Source organism: Cynoglossus semilaevis, chromosome 12 (genome assembly GCF_000523025.1).
Source record: "Cynoglossus semilaevis isolate Cse_v1.0 chromosome 12, Cse_v1.0, whole genome shotgun sequence".
Lineage (NCBI taxonomy): Eukaryota > Metazoa > Chordata > Actinopteri > Pleuronectiformes > Cynoglossidae > Cynoglossus > Cynoglossus semilaevis.
Genome location: NC_024318.1, coordinates 1,016,897 through 1,037,105, shown reverse-complemented (window position 1 = coordinate 1,037,105; position 20,209 = coordinate 1,016,897). Strand labels below are relative to the sequence as shown.

Here is a 20,209-nt window from a genome sequence, read left to right as displayed (position 1 = left end):
ATTTGGAAACTTCAGTGTTGCGTTCAGGTCCGTCCAAGCTGAAACCGGGGCGTTTGATGTCACGCCATCTGTTATCTGCTCATGATGCCACGAACAGCTGCGAATGAACGGCCGCTAACACTTTCAGTTTCATTTTCACCTCAGTAAGACCATCGGCAACCATCTGGTTCACAGACTGGAGCTCGGAGACCGAACCACCGACCGGAGTCAGTGGTGGTTTTAGCCGGGGTCAAACTTCTGGTCAGGTCTGCGATCAGGGCCGTGACGTGGTCTTTGGTGATGAAACAAACTCACGGTCGTGAAGAGGCTCGTCTTTCTACGGTTAGACGCTGGCTGGGAGCTAGCCTAGAGTTACGCAAAAAAAAACCAAACAATCGTTTTGACGTAGCTTTATACTGTCCTCGTCTTTTATCGTCTTTTTTATCTTTTATTATCGCAGGATGTGTTTGTAACAACAACAACAACATAGCTATAATAATATTCACTAAAATAATAGTATTCAGTAAAATTTTAAATATTTTTTTATTTACATATTTATAGATTTTTTTATTCATTGTTTCATATTTATTTATTTATTTATTTATTAATTCAGGAACTCTTTGAAAAAATGAGAGCTTTGTTGAGTGTGTTCCCGTGAACGTTCAAGTGCAGGCGTGCGGACGACACACACACACACACACAGGGACACAATAGTGCCCACAGTCTCTGGCTCTTTTGTGTTTGATCTAAAAGCGACAGTGGAGAACAGGGTACAGGGGGCGGAGGGGGGGCGGAGGGGGGCCGTGGCAGTCCTCTAACAATACAGCACTGTATAACACAATACTATTAGGACACGACTGGCACTCAGTCAGTGCGCTGCCGTCAGCCTATTGTAAATCCCATGAATAATAATGTGTGTGTGAATAAAGTTGGGGGGCGTGGGAGCGTCGTTGTTTTTCTCCGAGCAAAAGAAGAAGAGAAAAAAAAAAAACAAAGGGAAAATGCTCTGTATTTAAGGCACGGTTGTAAATCTTAGAGTTGCAAATTGACAGTGTAATTATGTAGAGCTGAGTAAAAATGTGGCTGATAATTACAGTGCGTGTGTGCGTGAGTGTGTGTGCGTGAGTGTGTGGGTGTGTGTGACAAAAGAAGGATGGAGATGAGATTTTAACCAGGGTGAAGGAGGAAGACAGGAATTAGAGAGGACTGCAGTTGTGATTGTGGTTTAATTAACAATAATTCCCTGAGGTCAGACTGTGTGTGTGTGTGTGTGTGTGTGTGTGTGTGATAGAATCAACTGTTTCCACATATGTTTTTTTGGATTATTATGCATGCAGCCGTTGGGTTTCTCTACAGTAGAAACTGGGCCTGAAGGATGTTGTTGTTCAAGGTTTTTGTTTTTTTTACTACAGTAAAAGTTCAGTTTGTTCGTTCTTCACAGAGAAACTCAGTTCGTACTTTAGGCCAAACACGGGTTTAACATTTATCAAATAAGATGAACAGAACTTGAACAGAAAGTGAGCAGAGCTTCTACGTCAAGAAGGTGTAGCTGCACGGCTGGTGGTGGAGTCACTGGATCGAGAACTTTCTGGACTACAAGTATTTTAGTTTGATTACAAATTTTGACTTATTCACAAAGTGAAAGACTAAACATGGTGTAGTGTGTCCCAGTAGTGTGTGGGGAACCGTAGCTTTAGCAACAGCCTTAGAAAGACAACGGAGTTTGGAGTTTGATTCTCTCAGGTGTCGCTGCTAAACTTCAGCTCAGGCCTAACAACAACATCAACACCGTCATTTACAAAGGAACGCCTTAAAGCAGGGGTTCCCAAACCCTGGTCTGTGGACCGGTATTGGTCCGCAGGTCATTTGATACTGGGCCTCAGTGCGACACAGTTTTTACCAAATTACCTCATTCTGAGAGAATCCAGTCATATCCATTTACTTTCGTCATTTAAAGATCATCTGGGAATATTTCAAATCTGACTCGGATACTAACAGACAAAAGTCTAAAAGATGTTTTATTTTGAAAATTTAATGATCCTCTAAGACAGACGTCACATCTGTTTGTGTTTCCCAGAAATCTGAACTGCAACCGGAAGTGACTTTGCTGTTATTGTGTTTATATTATCTGACAAAAAAACCAAAAAAAAAAAAAAACCCTACAAAAACAGAACCTGTTGCAGATTCTAAATTGAGTGCATGTGTGGGTGGAGTGGCGTAATGAGCTGAAGTGACAGGGTGTTATTGTTTGGTTGGCGTGCCAAATTATTTTCCCTCTCGGGTCAGACGGAGCTTTAGTGCCGCTCGCTGCTCTGATTGCATTTTGACACAGGAGACACAGGGATATGAATAGGTTTATGGATTCATGTTTGGCTTGTCTTTGACTCTGCAGTAGTCTGATAATAACTCAGAGAATCAATGTGGACGTCAGAGGTTTCACCTGGAAACACAGGAATGTCTTTGTGCCTGTGGATGAAGTTGTTTTGTTTTTTTTTTTCCTTTTTTTTAAATCATATCATTTGAGGATTTAAAGATCACATGGGGACGGAGGTCACGGCAGAGGGAGAGAAAAGGGAGGAGTAGATGTAGTGGAGCAGGAGACGAAGAAAAACTCCTCAAGTTTGAGTAAAAATCAGACAAACAGTTGTGTTTCCTGAGGCTTTCAACTTTCATTTTCACTCCGCTGACTTGTTTTTCTCCTCCTCTCTGTTGTCTAGCTCTTGGCTACGCTTTTATTTACGTCTCCAGAATTTATGCCTGTGTGATTTGACTAAGGAACAAAAAAAAAAAAAAAGGCAAAACAATGCAGTGTGTGGGAACGACGGTCAGAATAGTCATCAGAATCTTAGTTAAAAATAAATCAGATTTTTACACAAACACAATTGTATCAAAAGAATCCAGCTGACTTCTAATTATTGATCAGTAATCAATGATCGATCAATAACACATTTCCTGCCAAATATTCCCAGGAAAGAAGGGGGGAAATGAAAAACAACAGAAAAATATAATGTGTGACACAAAAAATATTTATTTCACAATCACTGCAAATGATTTGGACAACGTAGTGGTGGCGTGACGAGTGCTTTTGCCTTACATTGAGGACCTCGTTCCTTGTTCGATTCCTCAGTCTTTCTATATGGAGGTTCTTGAGTGTGTGAGTGTGTGTGGGGGAACCGTGGGGGTGGGGGGTCTGGACTGTATTTACGATTTCTTACCGGCCATGTCTGTGGCGAAGGATCTGTCTGGTCTCCAGCCCGTGTACCAGCCCACGACTTTACCTCCAGACACCACGGGGCGCTCGTAAGCTCTGCCACCCACGAAGCCCACGGGCCAAATGGATACACCACGAGTGCTGCGCATCTGAGGAGGGAGAGAGGGAGACCGTGAAAGACAAACTCTGGCAACGACAACAACAAACCACCACCAGAGCTGAGACACAACTCACAATAATTTAAGACGTGACAGAACGACGGGGTTTGAGAAACTGAATGTTTGTTTCAATTAAAAAATCCACCAAAAAAAAAGAAGCAAAATCAGAAAAAAAGAATTCTCTGGAACGAGGAGGGCGTGGAGGGAATAGGAAGATGACAAAATCTGAAAAAAGAGTTCTCTGGAATGAGGAGGGCGTGGAGGGAACAGGAAGATGGGAAGGCGGAGAACCTGAAAGTTCTCTGAGGTTCTGATCCAGGAAACTTCACGCTGACAGATCCAGGTGTCGGTGGAAAATAAGTTCATTCTCTGGTTTCTACAGATCAGTGAATGAATGGATGGAAGTCCAGTCTGCAGACCTCTCTGTAGACCAGTCTGTAGACCTCTCTGTAGACAAGTCTGTAGACCAGTCTGTAGACCTCTCTGTAGTGCAGACCGGTCTGTAGACCAGTCTGTAGACCAGTCTGTAGACCAGTCTGTAGACCAGTCTGTGTTTCTGTGGAGAGACTGGACGCTCCAGGCAGACCGGGACATTTCTCCAAACTGAAGATTTGGAATGGAATTGTTCAACAGTCAGCGAACGGCGACGCCGATCTCCACACGTGTCGCCCGTGCGTCAGATTGTGGGACTGATTTTTCGTAACCTCCGCTGAATTGTGTGGCGGAGCAGCACGCGCTCACACGCCGAGACGAAGCGAATAGAAGCTGAAATGAAAGTGTGTGACGGTGAGCTGCTTTCCATTTCACACTGAATGGATTTGCACGCAGCCAGGAGCGGAGCGGGGAGAAATGAGGGTGAGAGACACAGAGAGGGAGGGAGGGAGGGAGGGAGGAAGTGTGTGTGTGTGTAGTGGACACCAGGACATCGGCATCAGACATGTCTATGTCTTAATGTTGGTCCTTTTGTGTGTGTGTGTGTGTGTGTAGTTGCTCCTCTTATTGTGAGCTACTGACCTGAAACTTGTACTTATTTTAGTCTATAGTACTACACTTTTCATTGCGTCCTACTTTCTGTGCCCCCCCCCACCCTCCCTCTCACCCCCACAACTTACAGAAAGGGTATAATAGGATGCCTTGGGAAGAACTGTGGCAGTCTGTGAGGCAGTCAGGAGCGGCAGAGGAGTATGTGAAGGTGGTGAAAGACTTGTACTAGGCCTGCCAGACTGTAGTCAGGTGTGCTGTCAGAGTTACTGATGGGTTCAAGGTAGCAGTAGTGTTATATCAGTGTGTTTGCCACCGATGATGGACAGGTTGACAGATGAGGTCAGGCAGGAGGCGCTATGGAGCGTGATGTTTGCAGATGACAGTGTAGTATGTGGTGAGAATATGTAATACGGAGGTCAGCAGGAGAGATGACGCCCCCTGGATGCAGAGGCACACAGCGGGAGAGGAAAAGGTTGATGTTGACGTGTTTGTGATCTGCAGCGCACACATTGACTTAATTAAACAACGTCCACTGCCTTCAGCCAGGACTCAATAACAGCAGCGAGACAGAGCAGCGGCTCAGAGGAAAACACTGCAGTATGTACTGTAAACAAATACAGTGGTAACAAATACTACAGTATACAGTATGGACGTGTACTACTTCTCTTCTTCTTCTTTGTTCTTAACCTTTCCCTCTCACATCTTTCCATCCTCAACTTCTCCTCTCCTCTCCTTCCGACCGTCCTTCTTTTTTTTCATCTTATTTTATTTTATTTTATTTCCTCCCCTCTCCTCACCCTCACCCTCACCCTAACACCTTCCCCTGAATGATTCTGGGAGCTTTGAAGCCCTTTTGCCTATAAATACCGTGGGCCCCTGAGGTCGACTGCTCTTCTCTCTCAGGTCGTTTTTCAAAGACTTCAGCTCCTTTGCTTTAGGAAAATGCAGATGAAAAGAAAAGGAGAAAAAGAGGAAGAAAGAGGTTTTGACTCCCTCACCGTGTGTGTGTGTGTGTGTGTGTGTGTGTGTCGGTCGTTCCCAGATCAGTCCTAGAGGCCAATCGTTACTTTGGCTCAGTGATGAAGTCCTCGTTTGACTGCTAATGATCCCAGGATTCTAAACTGGAGCACGTTATTAGAGAGAGTTTGTGCTGAACCAGAGTTTGTGGACATGCTAACATGCTAACATGCTAACTGTCTCCATCACTTAGGTTTAAGTTTGACCAGAGGTCCTGGTTGGTCGGGGTCTTCATGGAATCACTGTTTAACCCGATGGAGTAGAAACGCAATTTAGGATAAAAAAAAAAAGAATGTTTCAGAAAACTTTTGAATTAAATAAAAACTACTGTGAAACAATGAAAAATTAATATAATATTTAAGAAAAAAAAATCTGTGAATTATTACTTATTAAACGTCATTTTTCAAGAAGCATTTGTGTATAAAAAAAACAAAACAAAAAAGCGTAAAACCAAACTATTAAATGTCGAGTTTGACGATAAAACTTTAAAAACCATAACATTTTAACAACTCACTCTTGAAATGGTTGAATTAAAAACCTCGTGTGTTGCATATTTCACCATCAGGTTCTTGACATTATTACACCAGCAATAATTTAGTCTATAATAAAATGTACTTTAGCACCGACGTACTCTGAGTTTGAAGTACTGCTTACTTCTTCTTTGTGTACATTGTATCGGCGTCTGTGCAGGAGAAAACGAATCAATAATCCTGCGTTTACTCTGCAGCCTGTTAAAATGACATCTGCCTCAAACAAAATGCCTGATGTTCTTTCCCAAATTGCATTAAATGAGTGTGATAAACGCTGTGGGCCGGCGCCATACGGCTCCATCAACAGCTCCTCTCTTCTCCCCTTTTACTGCTCTCCCTCTTGTTGTCTTTATGGCTTCCATTTAACCGTTCTAACTGGACCGTGTCCAGGCCTCCGCACTTCTCTGGGCACAAACTCAGTCCGTCCTTCTGTCTTGGGTGTCATTGGATTTCAAATGACTCTCGGAAGCCACCGGGATCGACCTGCCGTTATATGACGCGGGGATAAAATCCACATTAAAGTAACGAGTCAGGTTTGCAGAGCAGGCGTTTGACAGACGGCGGAGATCGCTTTCATCTCGAAACGAAAGTTCTGTCGTGGCAGATTGTTCTGACAGCTGTGGAAGTGAGTCAGAGACGTTCAGGTCCTGCCGATGGAAGCCGCCGACTACAGATGTCTCAATATTTCTCCACCAGTTTTTAAAGCTGTCTTATTGTCAACAACAACTCAACGTCGATATATTTTCTTTTTTTTTTTCGTTTTTGCCGGGGGACAAACAAAGCTGTGAGGGTGACGGCGCTTCAGCAGATGGTGCGTCATTCTGCACGCCGACGAACGCTTTGGCACACGTTTGGTTTTCCACGCCGCCATCTGCACTGGGTGGATGGCACTGGGACAGAGATGTGGTTTAATTTAAATAACCGCTGGTCGCTGGAGTGACTTCACTGACTGTCGAGCAGGTGAATTCAACAGTTCATCTCAGTTTGAATGTATATGTATGTATGTGTGTGTATATGTGTGTGTGCGCTTGTATGTATGCATATAATTGGGGAACAACATTGTACCAAAAAGAGAGGATGGAATTTTTTTGTATAGAATGTGGAAAAAACCTCTAAAATCTAAAATCCTGACCAGACAATCACTGTGACCTTTATAAGCAAAAAAAAAATCACAGTTAGAAAAATTGTTTAAAATCCCATCACCGTACATTAACTGTGATGTCACCGACCAGTTTAGACCAGTAACACAGTTCAGACGATGATTTCCTGTCAGGATTCTCGGGTCTGCTCTGAGGACTCAGCTGCTCCGTCTGTACTTCCCTGACTTGGCAGTTCTCGCTGCAGCTCTGCCTCCAATCCTTCATCACCTAAATGCCGACCAGTTCCTCGGTTTCTCTGCTCTTGGCTGTGGCCCAGACTCCCTTTACTGCCAATTCTGGAGGAAAAGAGGAGCTCGCTGCAGCATTTATCTGTCGACTTTACAATCAACTCCTGCCTCTTCTCTTTTTACTGTCAATAAAAGTTTCTGTTATTTCAGCAAGGGTTTATTCCCGTTTTAGCTTCCACTGTTGGGAATATTGGATGTTTTATCTTAAAGAAAAAGAGAAAAACAACCGCGTTGACGTCTCACTTTGGCTCCGGAGCATTGAACAAAGACGGTTTCAAAAGGTTTATCTTCACCGCTACAAATTTGAGGAAGTAGGGAGCTGAGAGGAAGAGGAAATCAATGCAGCCTAGAAGGACGCTACTGAGCCTCGATTTTGAGAAATGTGTGAATGTATTTGAGTGTAGTTTTTCTTTACAACATCGTACAAACAGATGTAGAAGAAGAAAATACGAAGCACAGAGTCTGAGACAGAGCCGCGAGAAATCAAAGAGAAAACGATCGAGCAGATATTAAAGAAAAAAGAGGTGATAGAAGCAGGATGTTGGCGTTCTCACAGACAGATTTACACAAAGGTGTTTGTAATAATATGACTTCAAACTTCAGTCACGTGAACCTTGAGAATTTAATGAGAGAAAAAGCGACATTGTGTTTCTGTTCTTCTGGAACAAACACAGCTCCTGCTGTTGATTTTAATCTTAGGTTTTTGAATATTTGTTGGTGGCTTAAATGTTTTCAAAAACCTCTTTTTCCGTTAACGATACTGTATACGATCTGGAGTTAAAGGGAAATGAAAACGAAATCAAAGAAGCAAAATGAGGCTAAATTGAATTATAATATAATGGATATGGGAAAAATCAAACCACAGAATTGACCTGCAGTCGTGGTCTGAGTTTGAAAAACAAATGTGTGGAGTGGAGTCGGCTTCAAGTACCCTCAGTTTGGATTTGAAAGAACTCAATAAAATGTGTTTATTTTCCAGCAGTAGATACAGAATCTTCCTCAAAGCCTTCCTCCCATTGTAGTGCACACAAAAACAACTGAATGAAACATGACTGAACGTGAGAATAAGAGGAATTAGGCCGAAATATGATGAATGTGGTTCAAGGTTGACCAATTATATTTTTTTTATTTTAAAATTAATTATGGAAAATTGCTATAAATCAGACCATATTGGCAAAAATGCACCAAAAATTGTGCAGTTTTGATGACATGTCTGGTTAGTGGTTGGACAGACGTGAGACACGTTTGCAGCCAGACTAATCTGAGCCGGCACCAGAGCTCAGTCTTGTTTCGCTGTTTATTTTTTTTCTTTTTTCCTTCGGTCCACAGCAATTCAGTCTCTGTCTGTGAAACACAAACAGCTCCGTTGGAGAGGCGCAAACCACAGAGCTCAAGCCTTTTGATCGGGTTTGTCATCACCATGAAACAGCCTCCCCCGGGGTGAGGGAAATTGGGATGAAAACAGCAAATGTTGGTGGGAGAAAAAAAACTTCATGTTTGGGGGAGTGAAGAATAAACGCTGTGGACACTCGAACCTCCAGCAGAGGACGGTGTTCAATTTACTTTTTTTATATTATGCTAGCAACGTGACGGCCGTATGTAAATTCTGAAGTTGTACTACAACAATGCTAATGCTTCCCATGATACTGTGCTGTAAAACCATAACATGGTGTTTCAAAAATTCTGTTTTGTTTCCCAGATTAACTCAGAGCCCGAGTGGTGAAGCTGTTTACCAGCTACATCCTCAGAAAGAAAACAAAAGTAAAGTAGCAAAGACAGCCAGAAATATACAAACTGACTCAGATTAGCTTGAAATCTGTCAAAATATATTGTAAAAACAAGTTCCCCTACAGTTTAAAAATAAATAAGAAAAATAATAAACTTAATAAAGCTAAGAGAGAACCTAATAAAAATAAAAAAATAGACCCAAAAGCTAAGTTAAGATAGGGTGAGCTAAATAAATAGCCACCAATGTAGCAAAAACCTTTAGCCTGAAGTTAGATTTGATCTAAGCTACTGGTTTGGGCAGCAGAGTCAGACAACACCCCCCCTTTTCCCCCTCCCCACTTTCCCCCTCCCCCTGGTGGACACAGGTGAATGTTTGAGAAAAAACAAAAACCTCTGCCTCATTATTGATATGGATTTGTTTGCCAGGAATTCGCGCTACACTGAGATCACAAATAATTCATCTTCCCTGCACATGAAAAATCATTTCAGCTACAGCTGAGCGCTTTGGCAAACCTTTAAGTCCTGACAAATTACAGTGCTGCAGCGACTCCTCTGGGGAGCGTCTGCAATTTACAAGTAAACAAAAGACAAGCTGGAGAGTAAAAAAAAAAATACTGAGAAGAATAGCATTTCACATTTGACTCTGAGCCAGAGCTTGGTCAGGTAATAAACTCTGACTGACTTCTCTGCAAACAAAGAAGGTGAGAAACGAGGCGTTGGAACAAACAAAGACCAAAAACCAAAATGTATGAAATCAGACGTCACACTTTTCCTGACTTTTCCAATTCCCACTCTGGAGAAAGAGTCGTCAACAGGTTTCGTTTTGCGTTCGTGGAGCCTGGGCGTGAAGCGATTGTGATCAGTCTATTTTCTATTTCTTTTTTTTTTTCTATGTCTGTTGGTGTTTTAATATGCATGGCAGACACAATTGGCAGAAGGTAAGAGAGGAGAATCAGGCAGGGAGAAAATGAATAAATTAAATTGTAGAGGCTGAGAAGGAGCGATGAGAATGTGGTTTAATGCTTTATGGATTTGTGGAAGCTGTAAAAGTTTAATGCGGAATATACTATACATACAATATGAAATATATATATTATTATTAAGTGTGAAGGTTTGTTAATATACGAGACGATTGTTGAACTAGAGGAATTCTTGTTCTGTTGTAAACTGTTCTAAAGCAGCAAATGTCTATGTTTGTATTTTTATGTATTTATTAAAGTCATTAAAGATTCACTACAGTAGCTTCACATGCCCATAAAGGGGGCACACGTACCCTATTTTGGGAACCATAGCTTTTTGGCTAAACTGAGCTTCACTTACTGTCTTAGAACAATCGGTACCAACAGACCGGGCCTGTGGAACAGTGTGTCCCGTTCAACCTGACGTTTTTAACGACATTTTTAACACTAGAAAAATAAACCAGTGATGTTTTGATGATGGAGTGCAGAGCCGTGGGTCGCTGTTGAGTGGAGCTGTCAAAGCTGTGGCGCCTCCTACAGGGCAACATGTTTTGTTTTTTTCCCTTCTTTATGACCTTCAACCTTCTCCTCTTCCTCGTCTCCTTCACGCTCATCCTCCCACGAACCTGGGAATTTTCACCATCTGCAAAGTTGGTCTTTTTCCTTTCTGCGCCGCTTCGCTGACATCACATCCACTCCGCCCCCACATCACCCCTCGCTCCTCTCACTACACTATGTAATTATGATAATTGCTCGTAGGAGTTTGAGGAAATTGAATTGCTTATTTTGCTCTGCTTCCTTTCTAGCAGGAGGAGGAGGCTCAAAGAGGAACTTTCAGCCTCCCCCCACTCCTCCTCCTCCCCCCTCTCCCCCAGTGTCTCAAAATTCTCTGCAGGCGTTGAAGTCTGCCGCTGACGCTTTGACGACTGATCACGTATCTTTAATTGCAGCATGTGTTCGTCTTTGGTCTTTCCCCCAAATCTTTACAGCAACAGCTACAAACTTGGATGCAGCACATAAAATGGAATAATCACGACGCCAAATCCCTCAGAACTCTTCCACATCCTTTGATGAAATGTGAAGGAACTCGGTGGCATTACAGCACAGCAGCACCATCACACAATCTGACAAGCGGTTGCACCACATCATAAGTGATAAATGAACACTCGACCTGCCAGGGCTCCATTTGGAGAGAGGTGTGCCTGAGTCACACTCCAGCTCAGGGCATTAGCCACACTACCTGCACCCTGAAATAGTCGCTGTGACCGAGCGCCAGCTCTGGTCCCAGGGAGTTCAATTATTCAGACAAAAAAATGTCTGAGCGAACTCTGGTCGCCCGGGCTGACGAGCTGTCGCAGCTGAATCGCACGACTCTGCTCTGCTGCCATCAGCATGAAAAAAAAAAAAGGCCTCAATCCCTGCGTCAGCTTTTCAGGAAACGACATGCGACGGAGCGAGGCGTCTCTAAATTTTCCTGATTGCTTGTAATGCAAGTAACTCCAAATGGGACCTTTTATTGTAACACGGGCAGAAAATAGACGGTGTCAGGAGCTTAGTCAGGAAGATAGGAGTGAATATCTGCAGATATTGTTGAAGGAAATGCTGGCAAAGCTGCGGTGATTGGACTTTCACTCATCTGCGCTGCTGAATTTGCTTAAGATTCTCAGGGGAGCTAGAGCCAAAGGCAGCCATCAGCAGGGGAGGGGGTTAAACTAGGGGGAGCTAGAGCCAAAGGCAGCCATCATCAGGGGAGGGGGTTAAACTAACTAACTAACATACTAACTAACTAACTAACTAACTAACTAACTAACTAACATCACATCAAAGATCAATTGAGACTGAAGCCTGTAGTGTTTTAGGAAACCAGAAAACCTGGAGAAAACCAAAACACACATGAAAATTCCATACAGAAAGTTTGGGGATCGAACCAGTGACAAGAGCGCTAACCACCTCTGCCACCATGTCGCCTATTATTCAGATACTCCAATATCTAATCAACAATTTTAACATCTATTTTTCAGTAACTGCTCTTTGATAAACAGTATTTTGTTCTTTCAAACCTCTAACATTTATGTAAAAAAAAATCCATGAAGAGACATTAACATTTGAGTCCCGGGGGGGGGGGGGGTGACCCCTGCTGCATTTTTTGTATCAGTCACTGCTGGTGTCAAGTCATTCTATTTACTAAAAACATAAACTCTGACGATCAAACAACCGTTTGTTGTTTTTTCCCCCCGATGCTCTTGTTTTCAGACACTGGTGCAATAATTTCACTTCTGAGAAATTTGAAAAAAAAAGCATCACACCGGGGTTCCTCATCAGGTTCTTTAAATTGTCCCTCGTGACCCGGTCAGACTGGGTAGAATTCCCGTGAAGAAGCTCCAGGTTGAACTGATGAAGGGTTGCATCAGCTGGAGGATCTGGAGTAGATGTATCTCAAATCCCTTCACCGACTACCACTGTGATAACCTCTAATTAAAAAGAAAAAGCTGAAAGAAAAATCAAGGGGCTGGAGCGGCGCAGTGATCGGATTCCCCCCTGCCGAGCAGGAAGTTCATTTTAATCAGTTCCTCAGTTGGCACGGTGGTTAGTACTTTTTTTTTCCATTAGAAAATGAAGGCTTTGGTTTTCTGTGTGGAGTTCGCAGGTTCCCCCTGGGTTTTACCTGAGTACTACAGGGTCCTTCTGTGGGGGTGGGGAGTGTGTGTGTGTGTGTGGGGGGGCTAGAATATCACAGTGATAGAATTCCTGCCTGCCATACTCTACTGGTGTGAGCAGGGGGCGCTGCCAGGAACTATTGACCCCATGGAAGGATATGATAAAAAGAACATCATGACTAAATGATGGTAATTTATAACCAGCACATATTCTGAATGTGTCAAACATACGGCCCGCGGGCCAAAACTGGCCCGCCAGGGAGTTAAATACGGTTTGCTTGATGAATGCGGAAGGTGAAAAAATGCACAGATATGTCATGTTAGTGATATTTTGTCAAAGAAATGTCATTAAATATGAATATTAACAATATACTTGTACATTTGCAAGAAAACAAAAAGCGAAAAAAACATGGACCTATTGTTATTTATAGGTAATCATGTTATGATTGTACCGGTCCGGCCCACTTGGCATCTAACCAGGCTGTACGTGGCCCCTGAACCAGAGCGACTTTGACACCCGTGCTCCAAATTAACTAGCGTTCATTTCGTCAAGCCTGTAGTTGTGCGGCAGAAATCTGTTTTTCCTTGTTTCCCAGCTGGAAGCCGTGTGTTCAGTGACTGCCTGTGAACGTTGTGGTGTCACAGCTGTGATATAATGACTATATAGCACTGCCTTTCATGAGCTGTTGTTGGAGTATCAATCAAACCCTACATAAACAGCAGTATGCTAATGCAATCTTGAGTGAAGGAGCACTCTATCAGTGTTGAACGAAAAACAACGACTCTGACGCTGTGACGCTCACTCCAACAACTCAACAATAACAACCAAACTCTGACCTCACAGCAGTTTTTCCTGCATGACAAAGAAAAAAATTCTAATGAGAAGATGATAAATCTTTGGTAACGGAGCTGACATGTAGCAGATTTAACAGTAATGTTCTACTCTACCACATAAATGTTCTTTTTGGTTTTTTTCAAAAACTAATTTGTCATATTTATGATATTCTGCAGACAGTGTGGGGTTAAGTTGTGACAAGAAACACAGTGGAAAAAATATTTTCCCCACAGTCTGTGTAAATAACATGTGTATCCACTGTGTATTAGAGCAATGATGAGAGGATGGATGTTGGTGTAATTGCATACAAATACAGGGCGTGGCTTTCTGAGATTGTAATAAATGAGTTCAAAAAAGGAATTTTTACAAATGAATAATCCGTTTTTTTATATTCTTAAAAACAGTTTTATCTTTTTTATTTATGTATTATCTTTAATACAAATGACTTACTTTTAACAGGAAGTCTGTCAACTCTGAGATTGATCACGTTTTTTAACACCCCTGTAAACTAAAAACACCATTTTAGTTTTTTTTTTTCATTTTTTCTATCGTGACTCAAACCGTCTTTTAAACGCCTCCTTCATGATCGTTTCTCTAATATCCACCGCAGCAGAAATCAAATGAAGCCGTCGTCTGTCTCTGTTCCCAGATGATCAAGGCGGCGCAGGGTGTTGGGCTTTTAAACAAACATTCTTGTGCTTCCTGACACTGCTGAGCGCTCGGCAGTTACTCGTCCGTGACGTGTCGCGCGCAAAATCAACTGCCACCAAAGTGAGAGCCGACAAACGCGTGCAAGCACAAAACACTGCTCTTTAACTGGTGTCTCAGTGACTAAACGCTTTTCCACCTGATTTCCTCCGCTGCCGGAGAGCAGAGGGGAAACGCAGACAGGCGGCCTTGTTAAACATTTGCCACCAAAGAATGTTTTTTTCATAAGGGAAAGAAGCAGGACGGGGTGATGGGAACACACTCCCGTTCATTACTCTGCCGTGGGTCGGAGACCACTCCTGCAGTAGTACAGCTCACGGCCTGTAAGGATCAGGGATCAGGGATTTCTTCCTGCTGGATTTCTTTTCAAACTACACTGACTGAAACAATGTGTTATGGCTGAATAGGAAACTCACGTCGTAAAATGAGGCTGACCAGGAACACTAAATCTGACTGAAACAATGTGTTATGGCTGAAAAGGAAACTCACCTAGCATTAGCTGTTAGCCTGTTATTTAACATTAACTCTTGCAGGAAACTACAGCTGTGGTTTGCGAACCTTATCAGCAGCGTCGGTTGATTGGACTCAAACCTCCACCCAACTGTATTTAACTCAATGTCTTTCCTACAAATCTGCCATTTATCTTTACACAAAGAAAATTACATTTTCTTATAATAGCTACGCCACACACTACAGGTGGTTTGGTGTAGGACCTACTTTGGAAACCACTCAGTAAAAGAAACGATCATTTTAATTAATTTGATTCTTAGCTGAGACCGGAGTCTAATGAGCGACGAGTATAGATGAAACATTTTTATTCTAATTGGGCTTTAATTGTACGATTAACATCAAGTCTACAGACTCACAGCTGAAATCCAAAAAATCACTACAAAATGTTGCCCTTTTTTATTTCCGTCTCTCGTCTCTACTGTGCAGATTAGACGGATAAGTGTGTGAAATATTACGTTTAAATCCACTGCTGCCTTTAAAAGACAAATTCCCAATAAACATTATCCACTGAGGTCAAAAGCAAAATCTCATTTTCACTCGCATGAACGCTGCCTCCGACAATTTTTCTTCCCTGGAATGATATAGGGTTTGGTAATTTGAATCTGCCACCCACCATAAGTACGGTAACTGCCATCAGTCCAAGGCCTGCAGACAGTTTCTGCTGCTTATTACTGTTGTATGACAGCCTATTATCTCTCCATGACAGGCCATTACCTGCACAGAGGGGCCGGGTAATGAAAGAGGCAGGACGACAGAGGGAAGACGGGCTGTACTATTAACAAATCAAACAGGCGCTCCCGGTGCTTCAGCCGCCGGAATCAAACGCTGACACTCGGAGTCTGAGACGACTCTGCTGCTGCCGCACTGGGTTTGTGAAACTGAGCGCTGAGACAAAGTCGGTGTGACCAGAGGCATTGTTCTGTTCAGACCAGATGTGAGCATTCTGTTTCTGACTTTAAATTATTGTACTAGTTTCTTGTCAGTTCACATGGCAAAGATGTCCACTAGGGGGCAGAATTTAGAGAAATGAGTTCCAAATTGTGCTTGAACGTGGTTAAACAACCATGTTATTACAGTTCCAGACGGTGATGACCTTTTTGACTTCAAACACCATGATGGTGGTGAGAAGAACTGTTTCCAAAGGGAAACATTTTGAGGCCCCCTAGCGCCCTCTTGCGGCTCACACTGCTCCCTTGATGTTGTTATTCCCGTGTTAAGTCTCCAGATCGGTGTTTGGAGATGGTCATTTCTGAGGAGACATTTTCTAGTCTGTGAAACGCTCGCGATAACGACCTCTGATAAACACTTCTTCTCTGAACATGTCATTATTTTACTCTTTTATATAAGAACACTGCAGTATTATCCACCGCTGAGTGATATTTTTATACGTATGAAAAAACAACTTGTTTTTCCGTGTGATTGGCGGTCCGGCTCTGTGTGAATGGCTGTAATCAGAGGCAGTCATCTGTAATCATAGAAGCCTTCATTCACTGCCTTCGTGGGAGTGAGACGATTGTTTTGTTGCTTTTGTCGCTGCCTAGTTATCACGTTGTTCTTCATTAACCGCAGACAGCGGTCTATCTACAGACCTGAGCCAACGTGTGATAACATGGAGTGATGGAAGACGAGACGGAGAGGGAATTATGTAAATCAATGCAGGCTGGTACAGAGGTATCAGTTTTCCAATTTAGAGGCTTTGACCCGGGTACGTTATCTGACTTGTTGCTAAAATTGATGCACAACGGTCGGCCTATTTTGGTCCAGGTTTATATAACTGTGGTAATAATCATGACTCACTCAGATCGCTACGTTAGGCTGGAGTTCAACCAAGGAACATTGGAATATTTAGAGCAATATTAATAAAAACTAAAGGAGATTTCATCCAAGTTTTATATTAACTTGCAATACCACATCTGGCCACAGCTACAGAAACTTAAAGCTGGTCCTTTTTGTGACTAGTGGAATAATGTCTGTCCTTTTTTTGATGGAAAAGATTAAACTGCTGGTTTTCAGAGTGTTGTTCCAAGTTCCACCAGTAGGATCAGTATCCAAATAGAGCACCATTGCTTTGCCTTTTCAGCCCAGACCTGTGTCAGGACAAAAAAGTTTCTTCCTAATTCCATATTAGACAATGAGTCAGATCGACCACCTCTGGTAGGCGTACCATGATTTGAGAACCACGTACTATACTAGAGAGGACAATTGTCACCACAGTCTACGTTGTTCTGTACCGTAATTCTGGTTCAAACCTCGTTCATTGTACACCACCTATCGCAGTTTGCCATTCCTCCCCGACAACCTCCATCTTCTCCGATTCCCTCTCTGACGACCAGACATGACCCTGCTTATTAATGCTGCAGCGGCGAGTGGATCAGTAGAAAATTGGACAGCCGAGGCCGCAATCTATTCATCCATCCCTCCCCGTCCTCTCTCCCCATCAGTCACTCCCGCCTCTGAGTTCTCTCCTGGTTTTTGTCTCGTTTTAACCTTCCTCATTCTTCTGGCCGGTGTGTGCGCGTGACCTGCTTTGTTGCACTCATTTCATACAGTCCTTTGAGGTGAAATGAGCAACTCAACACCAGCCAGGTCTGGAGTCTCCTCAGGGCTCTCCTGGTCTCCACTGGGAGCCCATCAGTGACAGAAACCCGGTAGATTTTAATTGTTCCTGAAATCGTCCCACATGGCACACACCTAACAATGCCTCCATCGCAGCATAATGTAGAGGGCGTAGTAAAAACCTTATCCTGGTGTGACATTAACACTTGACTACTCTTATGCCTTCCTGCATTAAAACATGGGAAATCGATTCCAACTCGATCCCAGCAGAGGATGTTTTTCTGTAGCAGGAAACTTATAGGCAAAAAAATAAAGATCTCTGTTGGCAACGGTGATGGAATCAGACGTCACCCTCTTGAAAGTTGATCAGCTTGAAAGTAGCTAAAGAAACAGCTAAACAGTGGATAAAATGTTTGGGGGAAAAAAATAGCCAAATTATAGACGATTTAGCCACGACATAATGGGTTAACTTTAAAAAAAAATTTTTTTTTTTACTCTTTTCGGCCAATTACTGCTGAGTATACATGGTATACTGCAATGTTATACTGGCACTGGCCTCCTACACTGGAGATTGGCCACTAAATATATATATGCATATATATATATATATATATATATACAGTGGTGCTTCCCTAACTCTCTTTAATTTAATACATTAATAGTACATTTCTGCAGGGCTGGAACAAATTAATTGATTTTTAGTTTTTATTAATGGAAAAAATGCAATGGAGACACAAGTGCTGTTGTGCTCGTATCATATATATATATATATATATATATACCATATATATATGTATATATATGTGTGTGTGTGTATATCGTGCCACTATTAAATGACCACGGTACTGATCCCACTCCTGCTCCGTCCTTCGTTTGATTCCATTTTTTAAATCCCTCCATTACAAACTGCCTCTCGTCATCACAGTAACTGTATTTACTGCCACAGGAGGACAAATAGAAAGGACGAGTTCCTTTGTCTCCGTCAGCTCCGTCTCCTGTCCTTGTCCTTTGTCGCTGCTCTGAGTCCTGGTGTGTGTGTGTGTGTGTGTGTTGTGGAATGTGTGTGAACTGTTATTGTGAGTGTTTTACTCTCCGCTGGCTGTAAATGGGATTTCTCCCTCTGTGATAATACATTTACCAACTTATCATCGACTAAATACCTGAACCTGTGACAGATGAACCTGCTCAGAAAAGTTCAACAACAAATAATGTTGAAGAAGACAAACAAACTAAAAGATAGTGTTTATTGTTTGCCCTCAAAATCAGGATTTTTATGAAGTCAACAGCTATTCTTCGAACACAGAACTCAGAGATGGTGCTGAGTTCACATCCCTATTCCTCAAAGCCTCCACTGCGGGTGCACGACTGACCCGGGGCAACACGACCCCCCAGGGCAACACGACCCCCCCGGGCAACACGACCCCCCCGGGGCCGCCACTCTTACCTCTTCAAACAGCTCCAGACTGTAGGTGTTGTCGTCGTCCGCGAAGAAGACCACCCCGGGGTCTTTCTTGGTCCGGTGCTGGCGGAGCCACGTCAGGGCCAGATTCCTCTGCTCCGTGGCCCGGGGCATTCCGGCGCGTTTGTATCTGCGGGGCGTGTAGACGTGCAGGTGCGTGAACGACACGCCGCTCCGCGCCAAGAACCGGGACACCAGATCCGTGCGCGTCGTGGAGTCCTCCACCACGATCCAGTGGAAGCGGGCCACCTGGCGGAAGGCTTGTGCCAGCCGGGTCAGCTCGGCTTTCTGCACCGGGCGGGTGTAAGTCGGGGTGATGGCGTAGATGACCGGCAGGGCGGACTGATTCTGATTCTGGCTCTGGGTGACCCTCGGTGCGCCCGTCCGCGCCACCCGCGGCTGCAGCTGCTGCTGCTGCTGCTGCTGCTGCAGAGCCCTGCTGCTGCGCCCGGCCACGGGGATCCAGATGGTCCGTTTGATGTCGATGTCGATCATGATGATGACGATCAGAACCCAGGGCAGCAGGATCAGAAAGCGGCTCAAAAGCACGGATTTCATGGTGAGGCTGAAGTTTCACCGCGCGCCTTCTCATCCACTCTCAGTCATCACCGACAACTCCAACTGCCTCTGCCCGAGTCCGTGATCTCTTTAAATCCGTAACGTTATTTTCCTTAGCGTTTGGACCAAAACAAAACAAAAACCTTCCGCCTTGTCACCCCCGTCCCATCGGGAGAATGTTCCCTCCTCCTCCTCCTCTTCCTCCTCTTCCACCTCCTTCTGCTGCTTCTCTGCTCTCTGATGGGACTCGATCCGGTTTCTCAAACCCTCCCACCAGCCCGGGTGAAATCCCGCATCACCCACAGTCACTCAGTCAGTTTGTTTATTTAGTTAAAGCAAGAAGAAAAGAAAAATAAACAAACCCCAGAACAGTAAACCGGTCCGGATGAGCTGCTGCCCTTCCTTGGTGCAAACCACCGGTGAGCGCCGCCGCCGCCGCCCCGCCGAGGAGCATCACTGCTGCTGCTCTGACTCCGAGGATAATGAGAGAGGAGGGGAGGAGCAGGTGCAGAGCTGGGAGAGCAGAGGAGGAGGAGAGTGAGCGGAGGGTGAGAGGCATAGAGTCACACAAGTGGAAATCCCTCCTCCTCCTCCTCTTGAGAGAGAGAGAGAGAGAGGGAGAGAGAGGGAGAGAGAGACCTTGTTGTGTTTTTGCGCATCATTGTCCACAGAGAATAAACCGAGCTGATAGACAAACACGGGACTAAAAACACACACAGATGGATAGAGATGCTGCTCCGCGGTTGACATTTTAACAATTATTATAAAGGGAGTTGACAAAGAATTCTAAAATCTGCTGTTTAAAACTATAGACCCCTGACTCCCCTGCAGGGGGTGCCATTTATAACTTACAGCTTACAGCAAAACAGTTCAATTCTTTGCTAAGACAATAATAAAAAATATTTTTTCCCACTTTCCCAAAGTCAAGATAAAAAACAACCTACAGAGTCCCAGAACCCCTAACAAAGGAGTG

General features: G+C 43.7%; 1 protein-coding gene across 1 annotated transcript in view; it reads right to left on the bottom strand.

Moving 5' to 3' along the window:
• b3gat2 (beta-1,3-glucuronyltransferase 2 (glucuronosyltransferase S)) overlaps positions 1 to 19,745 on the bottom strand; it is a 31,169-nt gene extending 11,424 nt beyond the window's left edge. The window contains exons 1-2 of the mRNA XM_008321349.3: positions 18,664 to 19,745; positions 3,195 to 3,339 (exon numbers count right to left, since the gene is read on the bottom strand). Of these exons, the coding sequence (XP_008319571.1) occupies positions 3,195 to 3,339; positions 18,664 to 19,236 (718 nt within the window). The 5' untranslated portion in view covers positions 19,237 to 19,745. The remainder of the gene's footprint in view (positions 1 to 3,194; positions 3,340 to 18,663) is intronic.
• Between the last annotated feature and the right edge of the window lie 464 nt (positions 19,746 to 20,209).